Consider the following 23,275-nt stretch of genomic DNA (forward strand, 5'->3'; position numbering starts at 1 on the left):
TACGTCAATTGCATGAATAAAGACTGTACGCCTGATGACCTGTGGTTTGTATTGCTTTGTCCCCATTGCATGTCAGAACATCATTGAGTTGGGCCCGTGAACTTCACAGTTGGATGGATACCAGAGCAGTGGAGCCACATACTGTTTATGGATGAGCCTTGATTTAACATACAGATCGATCCCCAAATGGCAATGATATGGCAAGAGACAGGGACATGCTTTAGAGCACCAAACATTATCGAAAGAGACTATTACAGAGAATTACTTGTAGGCTGTGATAGCAATGAAAGGCCACACCGACCTCTGTGTGACTCATGGTGCTTCCATCACAGAACACCAGAACAAAGGGGCTCTCAGACCTGGCATGTTCAAGGCAGACTTAACACAGTTAAAATGCCTCAGCCCCTGGAGGCTATCCGAGGAGGCACCAAACCCTTGGTCAATCCAGAGGAACTTAAGTGTTTCACGTGCACAATTATAAGTACGCAAGAAAACAGTTGTGGATAACAACACATCCACTGAAAAAGAACAAAGTCACAAAGTCAGACATCGACTGTCCCTTAGTATTGATCAAGGGAAGCCCATTCCTCAAGGACGACCTGCAATACCAAACAATGTAACGTTCCCACAACCAAGTGGCTGAGAAGATGTTTGACTGTCTCAAATGCAGCTTTAGCTGGCATTCTGCCAAAATGTATAGATTCGTTCAAAAGGGGCATTTTTACTTGCTGCGATGTGAAAGATCACATGAAGACCTCTGGAAAGAGATCATGGTCGCTAATGACGAACTATACCAGTACGTTCCGTACCAAGTCTGAACCTACCACCAAATAAACAATAGCTATAGTCGCTGTAAAGACAATTTATTTACCCCAGAAGTTGAGGCAGTCTAGATATTGATCCAGCCAGTAAGCTGGGATGGTCAGTCCCAGTTGACCCATAAGGATAAATATAGTCAGTCCAGTCAAACCTGGTTACCAGCGGCGCCACGAGAAGGCTTGATTTGGACAGTGAGAGGCTATGTGGTGCACATCACTGCTCTGTAGCCTACACCCTATCTCAGAAGGTCCAAATCAAACCCTGCGTCTCCTCTCATAAAATGGTCAGTTTTGGAAATTCGATCTTTCCAACTTCAAGGCAGCACAACTACTCCCGCCATGCTTCCGTCACAGCCATCTGATATCCCGTAAAATTCTACACCTTCTTGTGCACCTTTGTCACTGCAATGGTATCAACATGACATTTATAGAAGAGAACACCTGCCCACATACAGTTCTAGTGGTTTGATGTTATCTGGAGATTGAAATGATTCCACATCTGCCGTGCTAGATCACCGGACCTGAATCCCTTAGAGCAGCAGTTCTCAACCTTTTGACTAATGCATACCATCTAACAAAAATTAAAAACCTTTAGTACCACCACTACAAAGTACTACTACCACCACCACTCTTGAACAAAGTTCAGATCACATAAATTTACGAGTGTTAGAAAAAAAAATCAGGATGTTGGGGTTTAAATTTTTGAATTTAATGGTTAAAAATACTTTGCTTCTTTTAACAAACTTAAGAATTATAATACTTAAAATAATTGCAAAAAATGAATGAAGCTTTGGCTATAAATGGAAAAGCACAGATAGACCTCAGAGGAAAATGTACAGTTTCTGAGGAAGGTATATCTAAAAGGATCAAGTGTACAAGCTACCTAGAAAGGAGAAAGCCTCATTATTCCTTAAAAAGTGTAAGAAAATGTACCTTTTCAAAAGTGTTAAATATCGCAAAATTACACGGCATTGTGTTGTATGATAAATTCAGAGATATTTTTTATTCTAACTTTGACATTAAAGTCAGTTACCAAAGAAAGGTTTGGTTTGGTTTATTCGATAATGGCAAAACATGCTAGATTTCTGCCTACACCTAAGAAAAGATGCTTGTAGTCTTTCTGATGTACACTGCTGGCCATTAAAATTGCAACACCAAAAGGGAATGATCTGAGGAACGGGAAGGAAGAAGAGGTTGAGATATGCAAGTGATTAGTATTTCAGTGCATTTAGATGATGCAGAAGGGAGAAATGACATCTGAAGCAGTGCATAAAAAAAGTGTAGTGGATTTCTCATTCAGAAAGTGCTTTGTAAGGTCAGAGTTAGCTCAGAATATTGTGTTATGCCTTGAATAATAATAAGAAATGCTTACCAGCAAGTGGTAGAATTCGATATTGCCCATTGCACTGGTCAAAATCCAACCACTGTCATGCAAATATGGAGTGATGTTCACAGCATGCCCAGTATCTGCTTGTATGGTGCATTGATGTTTGCAGCAGTGTGGACTATCAGCACAGCGATCATTACGTTGGGCTTCCCTTGACAATGCAACATAGAGATAGCAGCTCTGGTGCACCAAATGACAAAGCTGGATACAGGAGTGGAGTGGCACAATGTCATCTTTTCGGATGAGTCCCGGTTTTGCATGCAGTATTCTGATGGCTGTATACGAGTCAGGAGGCTCTGAGGAGACCACAAGTCACCTGGTTGCATTCGATATTGGCATAGAAGCCCTGCACCTGGTGTGATAGTTTGGGCAGACATTGTGTACATGGCATGCACATCTCTAGTTTGGATTGACGGTAATTTGAATGCAAATCGGTAAATTTCTGACATCTTAGGTCCAGTGGGTTCTGTCCTATCTTTAAGGCCGGCCAAACGCCATCTTCAGCAATATAATGCAAGACCACATGTTGCATGTTTTGTTCTGACATTCCTCAATACACAGGATATTCAATTGCTGCCCTGGTCTGCACAATCTCCAGATCTGTCACCCATTGAAAACATCTGGTCATTGGTAGCTGAGAGACTGGCCTGCCACCCCTCTCCAGCTAATACAGTTGATGAAGTGTGGTATAGACTTATACCACACTTCAGAAGCAGTGTGGAATGAGTTGCCTGTTTCTGTCATCCAAGCCTTGTTCGACTCCATGCCTAACCAGGTAAGAGCCGTTTTAGCTGCCAGGGGTGGCAGCTGTTTCTGCTTATTTCACACCCTTGTAAACCCCCAAACTGCTTACAAATTTAATTATTTTGTCTTCATGTCGTACTATTTGCGTACATTAAATATCTCTTCTGTATTTGCTTTCCTTCATGGTGTTGCAATTTTAATGCCCAACAATGTAATAAAACAAAAATTGATGTGGTTGTCAAAAAATCAGGAAACCCATTGAAGAACAGTTAAAAACAAAACTGATTCAACACCTGAAAATTAAAGTGACAGAAAAAGAACTTTATTTGAGGATGAACCAATTATCACAGCAAAGAGCATATTTGTACACTAACAGAAGAAACTGCGGAAAAAATTTTTAGTCACCATGAAAATATGTCTCTCTCCTGTTTTGTATGTATATACAGTCAAAAGTCGTTAATTCGGAGACACCGTAATCCGGAATGATCTATAATCCGGACCTCAAAGCTACAAACTTTCTGCGCATGCGTCGCGTTCACGGATGCGCACAGGCGTTTAAGAGTGCGCGTAAGACCTTTACGTCTGCGAATATGTTTGTGCGCATGCGCGTTTAATGTGTAACGGAGGTATAAGCTAAGCTAAAAATTCAGTTAATGTTGCAGATTGCGTTGTTCCTTAATCTTCGAATTCGATCCGGCTTATTATTTTTTGCAGACTGTTAGAGCAATTTCATAAAAGTAAGCTTGAACTTTCGATTATGTCAAATAGAATTTCCGATATGTATTTACTAATATGTAATTTGTATCTACAAAGCGAAAGTATGTTTTGAAATCCGAAATCTGTTTATCAATTTCACGCGGCGGATTGGAAGTTGATCTGTCAGCACTATCCTTATCTTCAGGGCAGATGGTATACATTTTATTTGGCTTATAATTCCTTACTAAGTGTAGTATTTCATCTCGATGTACTCCGTCTTTGATATGATTTAAATCAAGTTCCTCGTCATTATAATTCGCTTCCGATAGTGAAGAAAGTGACCCAGAGGTTATTGAAAACGAAAACATTTCGATTGACAAATTAGTCGGTATTCTCAACACAGCAATTATAGGACTTGAACAGTGGAACTTTGTAACTAAACAAGAAATTATGTCTGTTTAATAGAATTAAAGAGAAAGTATTATCACATGAAACGAAGCAACTTACATTGAAAGAAATGCTTAATAAAGTAAACAAATAAATATTAAGCTTTTTCTTTTTGTAAATTTTGGTACCCTTTAGATCATAATTGTTCTTTATTTCATAAATTACGGTTTCATATTTTTAATTTTGTAATTTCTGCATGCCATCTTATCAGATTTAAACTGATGATCTATAATCCGGAAAAATCGATAATCCGGAATCGCCGAAGTCCCGACGAGTCCAGATTAACGACTTTTGACTGTATATATTTTTTATACAAATTTTGTTAAATGAAGTTTGAAAGATCGTTAAAAATTTTTGTATGATTTTATAACAATATTTTCTTTATTATTGAAGTTACCAGAACTAAAAATTCTTTTTTTTTATTTTAAATTCCTGCAAGTGGACATATATGGTTCCATCAAACAGATTTAATTGAGCTGGTTCAGAATTTCACCTGCACATATTTTAAAGCATCAGCTAGCAAGATACTGAAGCCAAAATTTATCTATAAACAGAAGTTGCGAGAGTAAGTAATAGCGAAATGCTGCTGCCAACACCACTCATCTAAACAGTAAAAAATCTCAGCGCAAGTACTTGAAACCTAATTTGCATTCTGGTGAGAAATAGAGAAAGAAGTTATAGTAAAGACGTAAATAATCATAACTGGTTAATTACAATAAAAACTCTAAAAATTTATTAATGATTATGAGAATATTGTGAAAAAATGAAATGGATATAATATCAAGCTAACAATATTTTCTTATTTGTATATGTAGTATAATCAGTTTCATCAGGATTACTAATGAAGGATTAACTATGAATAACATACTCAGATGCTTTTGTAGGAGAATTTTGGTACAGCCATCATTTTTTAGTTAATTTTTTGCATTTGAAAAAATTTTGTGTTTTGTTATTCCAGAATGGAATATGATATTTGAATTTAATGTGTATATTCCTTGAAATTTTCTTTATTTATCCAAATTCTCTTATTTCAGTTGATAATTGAAAGTTATAATTCTAGCAATATATCTATCTGCTTTTAAATGATTATAAGCCCCCTTTTTTGTGTGGGTATGCGTTTTAGGTGTAGAGGGAGAAGCATTAATGATAATTAGATATCAGTTACTGGTGAAATCATTTATTATCTTAAGAATGTAATTTTAATAGTTTGTTTTTTTCTTTTACTTGCTTTAATTTATAATAAAGAGAAAAAGATTTAGATTATTATTTTGTTTAATTATATGAAATGATTTAAAATGCATTTTTTAAAATTTTTGTAGCTTCACAAGTTGAGAGCAATTCAGACAGTCAATTAATTAAGCAACCTGGAATAAAGAGTGCTCAAGCGAATTCTATCCATCTTCAGAATAACACTGAACCATTTTCTAATAAAAATTCATACCCATATGGCTACATTTCTGGTCCATTTTCTTCAACAACTAATGTTAAGGTATGCTTATTTTTTATGGTTATATATTTCAGTGAACAGTATACAGGATACCGATTCAGAAGTCAAACAACAAAAATCAGCGTTAATTCACAAAATTTTCACAGGACTAGTTTCGATGGTTTTACCGAACCATCATCTTCAGCTGCAAAACCGCAAATGAACAAGATAGGAAATAATGTTTAGATAAGATAAGAAAGCCTGGACAAGAATAAGCAAGTGGCGCCATCTGTTGGCAAAACCAGAACTAAAACATAATTTCTCTAAAAGCCGAAGGCAAATTTGGATTGGAATTAGGATCGTTAACCAGAACAGAAAGATTTTTATGAATGTGAAATGCCTCTAGAAAATCCAGTTCTCCAATGGAAGATGTTTTTTGAATAATTTTGGCAGCAGAAAAATTGAAAGTGTAATTTTCGGACCAACAATGTTGAGCAACAGAAGACTTCTGTGTTTCCTTTTTTCTAACATATGCCTCATGTTCTTTGACGCGAAATTTTAAGGCTCTCTTAGTTTGGCCAATGTAAATTAAACCGCACTGGCAAGGAATCCTATAAATACCCCAGGAGTTCATATCCGGAATGGGGTCCTTGAGTATAGAAGTTGGAATTTTATTGATGGGAGAGTAAACAACCCGAAAGTTAAATTTCTGCAAAATATGTGCAACTTTATAGCTAATTGATGGAAAGAAGGGAATGACAACAGAATTTTTATAATCTCCTAAAATAAGAGTGTGGCTTTTAGTTTGTTGAGATGAGAATTTTTTAACTGCTTGATTAATAATGTTGGGTGAAAAGCCCCTGTCAATAGCTATTGCTTTTAAATAATTTAGTTCTTCATCAAGGGCTAGTTTGGAGGAGCAAACTTGAAGAGCACGGAAAACATAGGAATAAAATGAAGCTAACTTTTGTTTAGTCGGATGACATGATTTAAAGTGTGGTGGAAGGCAAACCGATGAAGGTTTACGGTAAACTGTAGTACTGAAGTTGGATGTGTTACGTGTGACCAGAATGTCGAGAAACGGAAGAGAATTGCAAGTCTCAAGTTCAAAAGTGAACTGAATAGCAGGATCAATAGAATTCATTGTAGAAAGAACTTTATTTAAATCATCCTTCAAACAGGGTAAAAGTATCGTCTACGTAGTGGAACCATACCGGGAAGTTTAAAGTTTCAAACAATTTTGATTCATAATAATGCATGTAGATATCAGCCAGGATGGGACTGAGGGGGCTTCCCATGGCTAATCCCTCAGTTTGCTTGTAATATTTATTTTGGAAAACAAAATGTGTTTGTTTCAAACAGAGTTGAGTTAGAGAAATTAGCTCATCAATTTCGATGCAAGAGAAATGAAATTCGCGAAGTCTGGTTTCTAGACATCTTAATGCACCCTCCACCGGGACATTAGTGAATAATGATTTTACATCAAAAGAAACCATGAGTAAATTACGAGGAGAAATGTTTTTAACGTTTTTTACAAACTCTATTGAATATTTTATGGTGTAAATGTTATTGTCTAATAGAGTGGAAAATCTAGAAACTAAATATTTAGCTAATGGATACGAGGCAGTACCTAAATTTGATACAATAGGGCAGAAAGGAATACCACTTTTATGAATTTTGGGAAGAGCATATAATCTGGCACAATTCGCAACAGATGGGATAAGCGAATGTTTTAAGTTGCTTGAAATGATTTGCGAAGATAAAAAATTCTCATCTCAACAAACTAAAAGCCACACTCTTATTTTAGGAGATTATAAAAATTCTGTTGTCATTCCCTTCTTTCCATCAATTAGCTATAAAGTTGCACATATTTTGCAGAAATTTAACTTTCGGGTTGTTTACTCTCCCATCAATAAAATTCCAACTTCTATACTCAAGGACCCCATTCCGGATATGAACTCCTGGGGTATTTATAGGATTCCTTGCCAGTGCGGTTTAATTTACATTGGCCAAACTAAGAGAGCCTTAAAATTTCGCGTCAAAGAACATGAGGCATATGTTAGAAAAAAGGAAACACAGAAGTCTTCTGTTGCTCAACATTGTTGGTCCGAAAATCACACTTTCAATTTTTCTGCTGCCAAAATTATTCAAAAAACATCTTCCATTGGAGAACTGGATTTTCTAGAGGCATTTCACATTCATAAAAATCTTTCTGTTCTGGTTAACGATCCTAATTCCAATCCAAATTTGCCTTCGGCTTTTAGAGAAATTATGTTTTAGTTCTGGTTTTGCCAACAGATGGCGCCACTTGCTTATTCTTGTCCAGGCTTTCTTATCTTATCTAAACATTATTTCCTATCTTGTTCATTTGCGGTTTTGCAGCTGAAGATGATGGTTCGGTAAAACCATCAAAACTAGTCCTGTGAAAATTTTGTGAATTAACGCTGATTTTTGTTGTTTGACTTCTGAATCGGTATTTGTTCGGCGTGTTATTGTGTCTTAAGTATACAGGATGTTCCAGAACTCCACATGCAAACTTAAAGGGAAAGAAGAAAGTATCAATAGGAATCAGAGTAACATAGAAAAGCAGAGTCCCAGATGGATAGGTGGCTCCGTAAGTGAGCTCTCGAGGTTAGCACACAAGTAGTAGTTTTCTCATTGTAGCCAGCAACGGAGTGAGGTGAACATGCATCATTTTACTAACAATGAGTTAGAATGAAAGTCCAATAGATTCTAAAATGGTCCTTGTTGCAAGAATTGCTATCACTACTGTTTTAATCCATGAAACGTTTAGTATTTTTGAACATATTCGCTAGTCCATGCAGCTTAGATATCAGTCATGCATTAATGGCGAGGGGCGGAATTTTGAACACCTCCTGTAATGCTACTGTACTTTTCTTTTAGTATAGTAAAGTGCTCAATACTGCTTTCTGTATTGTGGCCTTGCTTTGTCTTTTATGTTGCTTTATAATTTGAGGGCAGCATGTGGGATCCTGCTTTCTTGTGTGATGATTGCAATTCCTATTGATATCGTCTATCTCTCCTCCAAGTTTATACGTGGAGTTCTGAAACATGCTGTACATTTATAGTACTGATATATTTTGGTATCTGAAAAGTCATAACTGATCAAAGAATTCATAAATTGTGTGACATATGATAATGCATTGAGATATAATATGAGTGTTAGGGGCATTTTCGCAACCTACCTAAATTAGCTGTTTCATAGAAATGACCTTTTAGGTTTGTTTTTTTCAGTTTCTATTTATATTATTAAAAGAACATTCAAGATAGTGCTATTAGGATAGGGCTGAAAATTGCCAATGATGTCATGAAAGTCTGCACATTAGGTAAATACTGTTGTTTATAGCCTAAATCTCATACAAGAGAAAATGAAAGAGGCTAGACTCTGTATGAAATAAGTTCTTCATTGAACAAGTGTGTTTACAAGCAAGTTCAGTTATGGCGTGAGGGATTTTATGCATTTTTATTCTAGGAAAACTGAGAATGCTTTTCTCTGTCTGGTATTTGAAAAATACTCATAGGATGAAGGTAGTGTGATGTTTTGGTCTTACTCAGGTGATACACTGAAGAATTGTGAATGTTAAAAGTCATTAAATCACAGTCTAGACTCTTACGCATATCTTTATGCAGGTGCAGTGCAGTTACATTCTTTCAAGCTAGTTATGTTATTTCCCATTGAGCTGGTGAGGGAAAAATACACGTGAACCACTTTCTTTTATGTTGCTTTCCAAAACTGAAGGAGGTGACAGTAAATTATAGATTGAAAAAGTTAGTTTGGCTGCATATATATGACTAAATATTATAGCAAGTAGCTTCATAATCATTCATGCATATGCATCATATTTTGTGTATTCGAGTGGGAACTATATAAGTTGTGCAGACTTGTAGTTTAACCCTCCGAGTGGCATGGATTTTTGGATCTTCTCATAAAGACCTGTATTGAAACCATATTTAATAGCTAGATTTGTATAATTGCTTATTTTAGTCTTGTTTTCATAAACTTCCAGTCATTCAGATGATACTTACATCATTAATGAATAAGAAAGCAAAATATTTAAAATTTTAATATATGCAGCAAGACAAAAAACTCATGATTGAATAAAGGTAATTATGCATTTCACGGTTAATAGGACATGTGACTACTTCTGATTCTCATATAAGCTCTGCTACAACGTTTCATTTTTTTTTTTTTTTTCAATAAAGTGATTAAACACATCAGAGAGAAATAGTTGCTGTTTCTCCAATAAGACAGTTTCCAGTATTTCGAGATTAGCTAAAGAGAGCACATCTTTGATGAATAAAATTAACACAATACTGACCCTTCCAAAGTAATCATACCCTTATTAAACACTTTTAGAACTTTTACCATCCATGTGACCAGTTTTCTTACCTCTGGAAGAAGCAAACTGGAATAATTTTTCTCTTACATGCGATTAATGGAAAGCTATGAAGATTCTACTGGTCTCTAGCTGTTGCCTAGAATTTTAATGGGTCACGAATGCTTGCCAGAACATCCTCATTCAGATAGGCTTGGTTGACTTACTTAAACATATGTAACTTAATTCATTCAATATAACCATTGCAGTGAACTTGTAAAGTTATGAAATTTTTTGATCTGATGACTTCATGGTCAGAAGCTGATCATTTATCAATAACTGCTGTTCCAATAAGCTGAAAATTTTGTCACTAATATTTACTACACGCAATTAAACAGAGATATGAAATGTGCAAGAGTAGTAGATTTTCTTTTTAATGTTGAAATAAAAATTTTGTTTAGCATGGGAAGAAGAGAACTAAGACTTAAATTATTTTCTTAAAGCATGTATGTGTGTGTATATATAAAGTTTGCTAAGACGTGTAGCGCATACCTGCCAACTTTTACGAATTTTTCGTAATTTTTACGAAAATGCGTTTGTCTTTTACGATCGTAATCCATTTTTTACGATTTTTTTTTTCCTTTTTCAAGTGTTTTTAGTGATTTTCGTCGAAATTTTAGAATTTTTCACCAATTCAGCGATTTTTGCCAATTGCATCGTGTTTTACCGCCAACTACCAAATACTTCGAATCCAGTAACCTGCGGTTTCTCCCAACTCTCCACTTAACCAGCCAATCCAATGTGCCGAACTTGTTTCTCCCACTTTTTTGTTTGTGGGCACCAGATTATTTTTTTCGCGTTCACTTCAGCAACAAGGGAATTACTCAGCGAGCGTGGATTGTCGCATTCTGTTTTTTTTTCTTTTGTTTGCACATGCTATGAATTTTCTTAATACGTTGTTGTTACGAAATGAGTTAAAAAAAACGTATTCTTAATATTTTCAGCCTGCCTACAAAGCCAAATTTCCAACAATTAAAGAATCCTTCAAAGGAAATAACTATGCATTTTGCAACGTGTACTGTGACTTCATAATAAGTCACGGTAGAAGAAGCGACATTGTGAAGCATGTTAATTTCTAAAAAGCATGAAGTTAATGCTTCGACTTCAACAACGTCGAAGAAAGTGGATGATTTTTTGGGTTTTCATCCGCAGAGAACCCGTTGGCGCCGTTGAATTTTTACTCGCCAAGCTCGCGGTTCATCGACGATGAGCCGAGCCGTAAACGTGATTTTTAGTGCATGTAAATTCAAGTTAGCAGACGAAACAATATATTAAGCATATGGTAGTAAAAATTCAGAGATAATAAGCACGTAGATGTAAAACTAACCGGTTAAACGTGATATACGAAAATAAATTTGTATTAAATTCAAGTTAGCACGGAAGCATTTATAACGGAAATAAAAATTCATTTAAAAAACATAAATTAGTATTAATATACTAAAATTAACTGGTTAAACGTGATATACGAAAAAAAATTGTCTTAAATTACGGTTAACTCAGAAAACAATATATTCCTTACACCAGCAAGTGGTCTGCTAATTTTGATGACTATGGCGATGCATCAAACTATTCTGTCATTTTATATAATCAGTAATATTTTTTGTTTCAATTTAATCATCTATTTATGTCACACCTGCCATCCTCTGAAAGGTTATTGTTAGAAAAGTATTAACAATATATTATCTTGTTAAAATTTTATACCGTAAAAATTGATTTATTCTCATAATTTTAGATGACAATAATAAAAATAAAAGCATTACTTAATTATTTAAAATTCACATGCACATTTTTGCGGCCTACGAAAACAAATTATTTTAGAGGTTGGAAACCTCATGGTTCTTAGAGCTGTTAATAATTAAGAACACAACGTGAACAGCCGTGTTACAAATTAGCATTCACCCCACCCGCCATATTTTCTTCCTTTCATCCCGAACCGAGAACCGGCATCTATCTACAAAAATATTTCTATCTATTCGTTGTTAAAAAATTCAGAAAAAATAATAATAAATAAGAGAAGAATAATATAAATCTGCAAATGCAAACAACGACAGTGATATTTCAACAAAATTTAAACGCAAGAGGAATAGTTGCAAACTTCAAACAAGCAAATAGGATAAATACTCTGGGCTACTAGGTTTGAACTATTATCGCCAAAGTTGGCGATGTTTACATTTACCGGGTTCTCTGCAGAAGTGCTTCCGATTTTTTTTTTTCAAATACGGCTACGAATTCGGATGCCGATGTCATTTTGGCAGAGTGTTTGTTTACTGCATTCCTCATCGAACACAACGTGCCCCTAAGCGCTGTTCTGGAGAAGATAGACTTGATGTCCTCGTTGGTACCTTAAAAAGAATAAAAAGAGCTGATGGAACACCAAAATATGATAGACTAGCAAGAGTTTTATCTGCTATTCTCGTAATTCCACACAGTAATGCTGAGTGCGAGAGAGTCTTCAGTGTTGTGAAGAAAAACAAAACTATGTTTCGTTTTTCAGTTTTACCAAAAACTCTAGAAAACATTTTAATTGCTAAATGTTATGAGGAAATTAATTGTTATTACAGGAAATTTTCCAAAGAATTTTTGGCTAAAGCCAAAAAATGCACAATAAATTCATTGCAATAATTTTTTTTTTGTAACATTAAGTTCTTGTTTTATGTTTCCTAATAAATTTTTTAGTTACTACTTAATTGAGATTTACTAATATAAGTACAATTTTCTTTTTTCTGTTTGTATAAATTGTTATTTTTTTAATATCAATGCATGATATTAATTCTTCGTGTTCTTCTGAATTTTGGAGAAATCTTACTTAATTGAGATTTACTAATATAAGTACAATTTTCTTTTTTCTGTTTGTATAAATTGTTATTTTTTTAATATCAATGCATGATATTAATTCTTCGTGTTCTTCTGAATTTTGGAGAAATCTGAATTTTTATCTTTAGAAGTTGGCAGGTATGGTAGCATATGTAACGAGTTTTGATTAATAATATATTCAAGTCAAAATTAATATAGATATTTCTTTAAATAGGCTTACTTGAGTTAATATGTTTCTCAGTTATGGGCCCTTTTCTAAACTCTTGACAGCTCACAGAATCCTACTTGAGAAATCATAATTGGTATATGTGCATTACCACCCAGATGGGATAGTGGTTTGTGACACTGACTGCCAAACCAAAGGGCCTGTTTTTGAATCTCAGAGAAGGCATTTATATTTCAGGCATGGCCAGACTATGCCTTTCCAACATCTTAACTGCAGCTTGTGAGACCCTTCGGCTTCTTAAATGTGGTTTAATAAATAGGAGTTTTTAAAGTATAATTTCATTTTAAAATATAAATCATACAATAACATATTTCTTTTAAACACAAATTAATTTTCTTAAATTATGTACCTATTGATTTAATTGATTTCAAACTGTCTGCCACATGTGGATCTTTAGACTAACAAAAAATTCTAAATAATTTCATTTCTGCTAACTTTTATCTTAACCATGTTACTTTTAGAGCAGATAATTGCCATCAAAGTAGGAAAAAATAAATATGCAAATACGAAGGTATCTTAAAAAGTAATGCTCTCTATTTTTTTGTTCTCTCACGTTATTTATGTTTCAGACGGTTTCTGCTTCTGTGTAATTACTTTTGCTTCACAACAGTCATGATCCAGTGTCTTGAAAGATGTGCTATTTCACAGAATACCATTTTTATTCAGTCCCTGAACGTGTAACTGCTGAAGAAACGTATTTCAAAGAGGAAAATTGCTTACACGCATGGGCACTTTCAGTTTTAAGAAGAATTTTAAGGCTGAGGATTTTGTGAGGTAAACTTCTGTGCCGATACTGGTTAGGAGTCTTGTCTCAACTTTCTCATGTGTGAGTGTTCTTCAAAATTAATTTTCCATCTCTAAGCAAGTTAAGTCATTTTGATGCAATTTTGTCACAATTTTTGCAATTGTTAATAATAAATGTGCTGCAGTTAACACGTTTTCCGCATGAAACTTTTATAATACCTTATTAATCCTAGGGAGAAAGCATTTATTTCACCATTGACTGAGCATCTTGAAATTTTTTAGGTTTGAGGAAGAGTGGACTTCACTGGATTGACAATTTCAATGCTGGTCAAAGTTTTTAATTCATGTTTTTTTAATTGCCATTATTTGAGATAGAAATGTTTCACCTTCATCATCAATTCTTCGTTTCAATGACTTTGCATCAAGCAATCATCTAATCTGTGGAAACGTACGGTATTTGTTTTTTGAGAGGTGTATTCCATCAGTTTTGATTAATTGAAACTTCATGATATTTAGATAGATTCTTTTTTTTTTTTTTTTTTTTTTCCCCATAAAACGAAAAACTTAATAAGAGTATAACTATGTCACAGTAAGTAGTTTTAAACTAAGTATTTAACAATGTAAAATAATCTTTAAAAATTGACAGATTTTGGTCATATCTTTTGATTAAAATGTATGAAATATAAATTTTTATATTAATCTTCTTACAAAGAATTTGTCAAATAGTTTTCCTCATAACAGATAATTTTAAAAAAATATGCTGTTTAATGTGTCATTTACTAGTCTTAAAATTGTCAGAATTACATGATTTATATTATTTGAATTCAGTATGAATATCAGATCCCTAGGTGAGACTGAATAAGTGCTGGATTTTGTTGACCAAAAAAGTTTGTGAGATGCATTATTTCTCATCCTTTTGTAAGCACATTTTAACTCAACTAATTGCCCTGTTAAACTTTATTTGCTGTTAAAATGTCTAAAAAAGGAAAAGCAGTCTCCTTGAAGGATACAACTTAATTTTTTAAGAATTTGATAAGAATAAAAATTTTATGGAAATATAACTTAAAAAAAAAAAAAAATGCTTATGTCAGCACTGAAAACAAATGTTTTTGAAAGAAGGAAATTCAAAGAAAGAACAGTGGTTTGAAGAAAACTGCATCAAAGAAACTGTGCTCAAGGCAAAATATCCCAAGTAGCACACGATGTAGCAAAGACGTTACTACGACCACTTTGCAATCTCTTGGACCAGTTTGCTACGTGTTGTGCTACTTGGTATCTGTCTACCGTATTCTGCTGAGCGTTTTCACTCAGAACAAATGCATCAACTGTTTCAGCAAAAGTGCATGTGCTAGTGAAAAGGACACAAGAAATAACATTGTGAAAGGCGACTGTTTTTCTCTGAAGGACTGCATACTTTTTAATTACTTTTTAGAATTTTATATTGTATCATAAGTAGAGAATATAAAGATGTCTTAGCCGAATTTGTTGAAGATTCAAGCATTTACCCAAAGAAGTTTATGGATATCAGCTAAAGCTGTTTTCATTATAAAAGAAATCTGTCTTTTCTTTCATGTAATACCTTCAAATGCCTGGCCTGTAAAAATGTTCAGTAACATGAACAAAATTGCTTCATTTTTTTTATTCGGGCCAAATGCTGATGAAATGGAAGGTGACACCTAAACTCAGAATGCCATAGAAAACAAGCTGTTTCAAAAGTGAGTATGGTATATAGAGAATAAAAAAGAGAATGACTGCAGTTATAGGTGGAGAATGTCAGGAAAATTATTAAGGTTTTGAGTCAGGTATTAAAAAGATAAAATATTTTTTATTTATTTATTTATTTGTATAAGATTTAGTTTTTTTTTATGTTATGCTCTATGATTCTTGCGAAAAAAGTGAAAAATTTTAACTTATTTGGAAATGTGGATGATATTTTAACAAACTAAAAGTAGGCTGATGAAATTGTGTAAAGCAATAGCACAGTGACAAAACTGTAAAAATTGTGTGTTTACAGTTCCGATTCTAGACCATCAGCTGTCCACATACAAATTAAAATTAGCCATTATTCTACAGAAATTCAACAGAAATATAGTATCCTACAGAAATCATTTCACCGCCCTTAAATTTGCCCATTCACATGCTGTGCACCCTCTTGCCTCGTGCTAGGATCGGCCCTGTTTGTATACATATCATTCTAAAATAAAATGTAGATTATGTATCTTTCTGAATGGCCTACTGAAAGACATGTTAACTCTTTCGCATCGAGAGAGGGCAAAATCTCAATTCCCCAAACATCGAAAACGCCCGTATCTAAGAATTTCTCCTAGAATGCTTTTCCTTCCCCCATGACAAGTTGAATACTACAGCGCTAACAATAGCCTTACTTAAGTAAAGCGAGAACTTATTTCAGCTGATCTTTAGAATATGGTAACTGGTAGTTTGGCGACATTTTGGAGGCGATAAAGGTTACTACCTGGGACTTTGGTAATAATGTGAGCAGTACTCAGTTCCGATTATGCATTATTTTGTGTGAGGTAAATGAGAGATCATGAGATATGTCATGTGATATTAATGGACGAATTACGGTTCTTTAATCGGAAAAGGGGGGAATTTGGAAAAATATCTGTGGCTGTATATTATTTTGTATTAAGCTCATTGTGTGTTGTGTGAAGTAGGGTTGAATAATTTTGGGATTGTATGGCGCTGTCTAAAGTGAATTCTAGATTTTTAATGTGTTTGTGTGATAATTTAAAAGAATTGGTTGAATGGTGCATGAGTGTAGGTTTAATTGCGGATAAGTATGAATGTCCAAAATGCGGGAATGAAATGAGATTGTGTGAAAGGAAGGATATTACTGATAAGTTTGAATGGCGGTGCGAGAAATCTGGTGAAAATGGACATTTTGTGAAACGGAGTGTAAGGGTTTGCTGAAAGTCGTTTGAGTATGGGTGAGATTTTATTGATTTCTTATTATTGGGTGAATAGATTGCCAGTTGACTATTGGATTTCGGATTTAGAAATTAGCAGTAGGACTGCATCTGATTGGAATTCTTTTTGTAGGGAAGTGTGCGTGGAATTTTGTGAAAATGATATGGGTATGCTTGGTGGTATGAATGTTATTGTGGAAATTGATGAGAGTAAGTTTGGGAAGCGGAAGTATCAGAGAGGTAGGAGAGTGGAAGGAAAATTGGTGTTTGGTAGGAATGAAAGGGGTACTAATAAATGTTTTTTGAGGTTGTGCGAGATAGAAGTAAAGATTGTTTATTAAGTTTTATAAAAGAATATATTCTACTGGGTACTATAATTATTTCAGATTGCTGGAAATCGTATGAATGTTTGGAAGATAAAGGAACATCTTGCTGTGAACATCTTGCTGTTAAACATCTTGCTGTGAACCACAAATATTATTTTAAAGATCCGGAAACAGGTGCACATACCAATACAATAGAGGGCACGTGGAGTGCTATAAAAGGTGCCATTCCGAGGCATTGTGATAAAGATAATTTTGCTTTTTATTTAGCGGAGGAAGTGTGGAGGAAAAATTCGCAGAAAAAATCGTTCAATAATTTTATTGAATCCATAATAAAAGTGTATCCACCATGTAAGCAAGATTCTGAAGAAGATTAGGTAAGTTGGTATTTTTAATTATTTGAGGATATTATTTTTATGCATTGTTTTAAATGTAAGGTGGAAGTAAAGTAAATTGGTATTATTGGGAAAATTGTTATTAGCAATGATTTAGTTTAAAGTAATTAGGATTGTAAGCTAATTTTTATTAATTTAATGTATGTGCTTATTTATATTTTAAGTAGTGTTTTTGAATTTAATTATATTTTAATTAAATGATAGTTATTTTGTGAATTTTATGTTTGTAGGAATTTGGTATACGTTTTAGTTGAAGTAAACGTGCATGGAAATAATTTAAATATTTGACACTAAGTATTTGTAATGTTTGCGGTATGAATTTGTTGGTGACGTTTATAATGTAATAGATGATTTAGAGGTAAAAGGTTTTGGATATTTTATTTATTTTATACGTGGAAATGTTCATATTTGGAAAGGGTATATACTTTTTCGTTATTAGGTAATTTCATATATGTTCTTTTTAACGGGTTTAAAGATTCAGAAAATTGTTATGCATTTTCGTGAAATTTTTCTAATTTATGAGAAAAAAGCAGTGTACATGGATATGGTGAAGAGTATAAGTCGACGTGTACATTGTTTAGTGATATTTTAATTAAATGATAGTTATTTTGTGAATTTTATGTTTGTAGGAATTTGGTATACGTTTTAGTTGAAGTAAACGTGCATAGAAATAATTTAAATATTTGACACTAAGTATTTGTAATGCTTGCGGTATGAATTCGTTGGTGACGTTTATAATATAATAGATGATTTAGAGGTAAAAGTTTTTGGATATTTTATTTATTTTATATGTGGAAATGTTCATATTTGGAAAGGGTATATACTTTTTCGCGATCAGGTAATTTCATATATGTTCTTTTTACCGGGTTTAAAGATTCAGAAAATTGTCATGTATTTTCGTGAAATTTTTCTAATTTATGAGAAAAAAGCAGTGTACATGGATATAGTGAAGAGTGTGCGCAATGCCATTTTTGTGTAATTCTGGGATGTTTTTTTAACTAAAAATAAGTCGACGTGTACATGGTTTATGTGTTATTTTAAAAAATGCATAAGGAGTATGGTATTGTGCACTTTTTCCCAATTTTGCAGTGAATATTTGTCATGATTAAGCAGTTTTGTTAGATAAAATTTCTAGCATAAGTGTAATTCGGCTAGTAGATTTTTGGAAGAAGTGTTCAGTAGATAAAAAGAAAAGAAACATGTCTTTACTTCGTGAAGACAAAATGGCGGCGGGGAAAAAAATAGAAGGTTGCTGTAGGAGAGTTGGTCGCCAAATTTTCGCCATAAAATCGCCAAGTTACCATAATATAAAGATCAACCCTTCTTTCTTCGACGCTTTGACACTGTGTGAAGTTTCCCTTTGGTACGGGATTGCAACTTTGGGTATCAAAAGCTAAACACTGACAGTAAACAAAGGAAACAAGGAAATGATTGACATGTGATTTAACAACACCTGAAAGCAATGAGTAATGCAGTAACGTGATGGGGGAAAGCACTGGGTAGGAAATTATTCAGGCGTTTCGGGCGTCCAGCCGATGTCTGAATGTTTGGGCGTTTGGGGCGACTTTGATGTGAAAGATTTAACCATGATTTACAGTATTTTCTCTTACAATGCAGAATGCAATTTTCAAAGGTATCGTTTTGAATACTGGGTCACAAAGTATCAAAAGACATGCTATTTAAGTAAATAAAGTCAGATAAAAACATTTGAATGAGTTAACATGCTTAAAGAACACAATGCAAATGAATAAATAAAAATTTGTATAACTGTTTGAAAAACTACAATACAACCACCAAATAATTAAAAGAAAATTCTTTAAAAAGGAAAAATCTTAAAATAGCAGCTGTGATTTAAAAAACTAATATAATATAAAAATATTTCCAAGAAAGAAACAAAGTGACATTTTTTCCCCCACACCTTTAGGATAAAAGGGAACCAGAAAGGCTAACATAAACTGAGAAATTTGCCAAGAAAATTACTCTTAGTAGAAAGTGAAAAAAGTCCACTGAACTATGTTTTGGTTTAACTTGGTCATTGTGATGCGTAGTATTCAAATGGAAAAAAACTGGCGGCACGTCATTTCTGAAAAAGCCCAATTTTGAGTCAGGATTAGCATGTTAGAACATTGATTTATATTAATCTAATATATATTCTAAATCACAATTTTAAGACATAAAATGCAAGTTGAATTTTATCAATCGTCCGAATTGAACAGAAGGCATAAAACTGCCACTTCCCCTTTTTAATTGTACATTAATTTTTAATTTTACTTTTATCTTATTTAAAAATACTTTGATAAAAAAAAGCTTTGTAGGCCAGATATTCTCAAAAGTAAACAGTGTAAGATAAATACAAAGTGAAATTAATCAAGAACATAAAATTTAAAATACAGTCAAAAGTCTTTAATCCGGACTCGTCAGGACTTTGGTGATTCTGGATTATCGATTTTTCTGGATTTTAGATCATCAGTTTAAATCTGGTAAGATGGCATTCAGAAATTATAAAATTAAAAATATGAAACCATAATTTATGAAATAAAGAGCAATTATAATCTAAAGTGTATAAAAATTTACAAAAAAAAAAAAAAAGGCTTAATATTTATTTGTTTACTTTATTAAACATTTCTTTCAACACGCGCATGCGTAAAGCATACATTACGCATAGTCGAAATTAGAAAATTGCAACCAGAAAACTATTTGATTTGTATTCGTGATATTTATAATGACGAGGAATTTGATTTAAATCAGGTCAAAGACAGAGTACATGGAGATGAAATACTACATTTAGTAAGGAATTATAAGCCAAATAAAATATAAACATCTGCCCTGAATATAAGGATAGTGCTGACAGATCAACTTCCAGTTAATTGCCCGCCGCGACGTCCACCCTCTCCCCACGCAGAGCAGCGTGAAATTAATAAACAGATTTCGGAATGGTTAGAGAAACAAAGGAGCCTTTGTCCATTTTTTTTGCAGCAATTCCACTTTTTGTTTGATGGACATCGAAACATGCTTTCCCTTTGTAGATCCAGCATCGGATATTCTATTTGACATAACTGAAAGTTCAAACTTACTTTTATAAAATTGCTCTAATAGTCTGCAAAAAATAATAAGCCAGATCCAATTCAAAGAATAAGGAACAAAACAATCTGCAACATTAACTGAAATACATAATTAGATAATTTTAGCTTATTTTATACTGTCCGTTTTATATTAAACGTGCATGCATAAACCTATTACGCGCATGCGCAGGAAGTTGGTAGCTTTGAGGTCCGGATTATAGATCATTCTGGATTATGGGTGACCGGATTAATGACTTTTGACTGTATTTAACTTTAAAATACAGTTTGCATCAGGAATCATTTTATCAATATTTCAGTAATCTGTATCGTGTATTATAAAGTGAATTTAAGTCAGTTTGGATTCTTTTGAAAGAGCATTGGCTAGCCACGTATGGACCTCCCCGAAACTCCTGGTTTTTCTTATTTCAAGGTTGGAAACTATACTAAACTGTTAATCTTGTCATTATCAAGTAACTGCAACAAATCTTAATTTAATTCTATGCCCAAGTCTGTTTTTGCAGACTTTTTAGCGGTTTAGTGAGAGATCTGTTTTACCTACTGCATCTGTACTACCTTTGAACTTTATGGGTAAAATTTAAGAAATGATTTTGTTATGAAGTATTAAATTACATCAGTTTCTGTTATTGTGTCATGTATTAAGTTTGCATATATACTTTTCTGTTCTTTATATGCTAAACATGCTTTAATAATACATTATAATTTGTTAACTGACTTTATTTGTTCTATGTAATATTTCTTTGTCATAACTAAGCCTTATCTGCTATTGTTTCAACAGCCATAAATATAAAAATTTGAGTTTGAATTTACTTTCCCCCCCCCTACAGTTTGGATCAAAATTGACTTCTGTTGATAGTGATGGAATATATTTATTCATATTGAAAGTGAAAAGTGTTGATCAGAAGAATTTTAATATGTCAGGTAAAATCTGTATTTAAATAGAAATTAATTTTAGAAATTATTTACTGAAACTTTTCTTTTTAAAATATTTTCATTATTTTCAACATATAGCTAAGTGCAGTTGCATATTTTTCTTTTTAAGTGGATGTCGCTATGAAAGGTGAACATGGCTATCTCTCTGCTGTTGATTTCCCTTTGCTTTTGGTATGTAAATCATTAAGTATGGACTTAGTGTAATGATTTGTGTACTGCGTTCTTTTCCTAATTTTTAGCATTGCAAATCTCTGTCAAACATAAAATATGTTAGTTTTTATAATTTGAATTGTTCCTTTGTTCTTATTGCTTATTAAAACTCAAAATCGTAAAATTTTTCCGTTATATTTAATAATTCTAAATCATATAAAAAGTTAAGGTTAACAAGCGTTTAATTATGGTTCATGCAAGTAATATTTTGGGCACTTTTTTTTTACATTTAAAAAATTTTTTTTATCTTTGAATTTTATTAGCTTACGTAGCTTAAAAACTGTTACTTCTTCTAAAAATAGTTACAGAAGTCTGGAAAATAGAGGCAAATGACATTATAAATATCCAGATTTGAAGTGTTACGATTACTGTTTCAATTGTAACAAATTGTGCGTAACAGCTTGTGCTGCATCATATTGTTATAAAATATAAAAAATTGCACTCTTTATGTCAGAATTTCTGAAGTTCTGTGCATATTCTGCTACAAATTGGTGATAAAACTATTTTATGTTCGTTGGGCCCAGTATTTATGCCATGTTATGGTGCTGATATTGATTTGATGTATTTCTTGATCAAGTCGTGTTCTTTCTCCAGATTTGCAATACAGAAACAACTTTGTCCATCGCATTCTGTATTTTTCTTAATCTTCTGCTCATCACATTCTGTATCTTTGTTAATCTTATCCTTGTTGATATTGAATCACATTTTAGTCAAGAAGACTAAAAGAACCTTAATTTTTATTTCATTTTATCATTATGGTAATGCATTTTTGGTGCAAATAATTATTCAAAACATTGGTGCCAAACCTGTGGTTTGTGTACCCCAGGGGCTAAGTTACGGCTTAGTTACGAGTATATAAAAAAATTATGCATAACGGCAGAAAATAACAAAGTGCTGTAATAAATGCTGTTGCAAATAAAAATATTGGGAAAACTTTTAATTTGAGATTGAATAAAAAGAAAAGCAATATTAACTATTTCCAGTATGACCATTACTGACCAAAATGTGTCCAAATGAAATGTAACAAGGGTACCTGATTCCTTATGTATCATATGTAGCTAGTCCTTTGCTGTTGTATCACAGTGTGTCATGCCAGATTGACAGCTGATTATATTTTCAGTACTGAGCAAATAGGTTTAGTCATATAGCTCTCTCTTTACAGTTTGATAATCAAACCAGTTTAAGTATGGAGTTTTCTTTTAAATTCGTCTATTTTTAAAGCTGTTAAATATAGTGTTGTGTGTATAGTAATTTATCAAATGTTTAAAATGTAGACTTTCGCACCAAATAGAAAATATTTGTGGATAAGGGTTCTGACTTGGTACATAGGATTAACACATTTTTGAAGGTTGCTTACTTCAGTTAAGCTGGAAATTTCATATTGATGAATGGTTTCAAGGGATAGCAAAAATATATTGCAATGTTTAAAAAATAAATAATTTGAGTTTAGAATAGCAGAATAGTTCCATGACTGTTTTCAAAGCAAGACTGATTTTGTGCTTGAAGAGTTAGATTTTTTGGAAATCATGATGAAAAAAATCAGATGGAAATATTCAAGATACTTTGCATAATCTCATAAGTAAAGTGAGTTTTTTATAGAAAATAAATGATGCCTTATACAAGAAACATGCAAATGTTACATAAATAAGATGAATAGTACTGACTTTTGCAGTAAATCTCAACACTGTCTCTTCCTATACTATAAATT

The 23,275-nt window shown here is 33.1% G+C and overlaps 1 protein-coding gene across 4 annotated transcripts in view; it reads left to right on the top strand.

Annotated features, from left to right (window-relative positions):
- LOC118191758 (Golgi-pH regulating cation channel) overlaps positions 1-23,275 on the top strand; it is a 240,620-nt gene that overhangs the window by 110,110 nt on the left and 107,235 nt on the right. For all 4 annotated transcript variants that reach the window (XM_085809783.1, XM_085809784.1, XM_085809785.1 and 1 more), the window contains 3 exons: positions 5,412-5,581; positions 21,252-21,345; positions 21,467-21,528. In XM_085809783.1, coding sequence (XP_085665909.1) covers positions 5,412-5,581; positions 21,252-21,345; positions 21,467-21,528 — 326 coding nt within the window. The remainder of the gene's footprint in view (positions 1-5,411; positions 5,582-21,251; positions 21,346-21,466; positions 21,529-23,275) is intronic.

The sequence above is a fragment of the Stegodyphus dumicola genome, chromosome X2, assembly GCF_044657685.1.
Source record: "Stegodyphus dumicola isolate Sdum_Otavi_A_Nest chromosome X2, ASM4465768v1".
NCBI lineage: Eukaryota > Metazoa > Arthropoda > Arachnida > Araneae > Eresidae > Stegodyphus > Stegodyphus dumicola.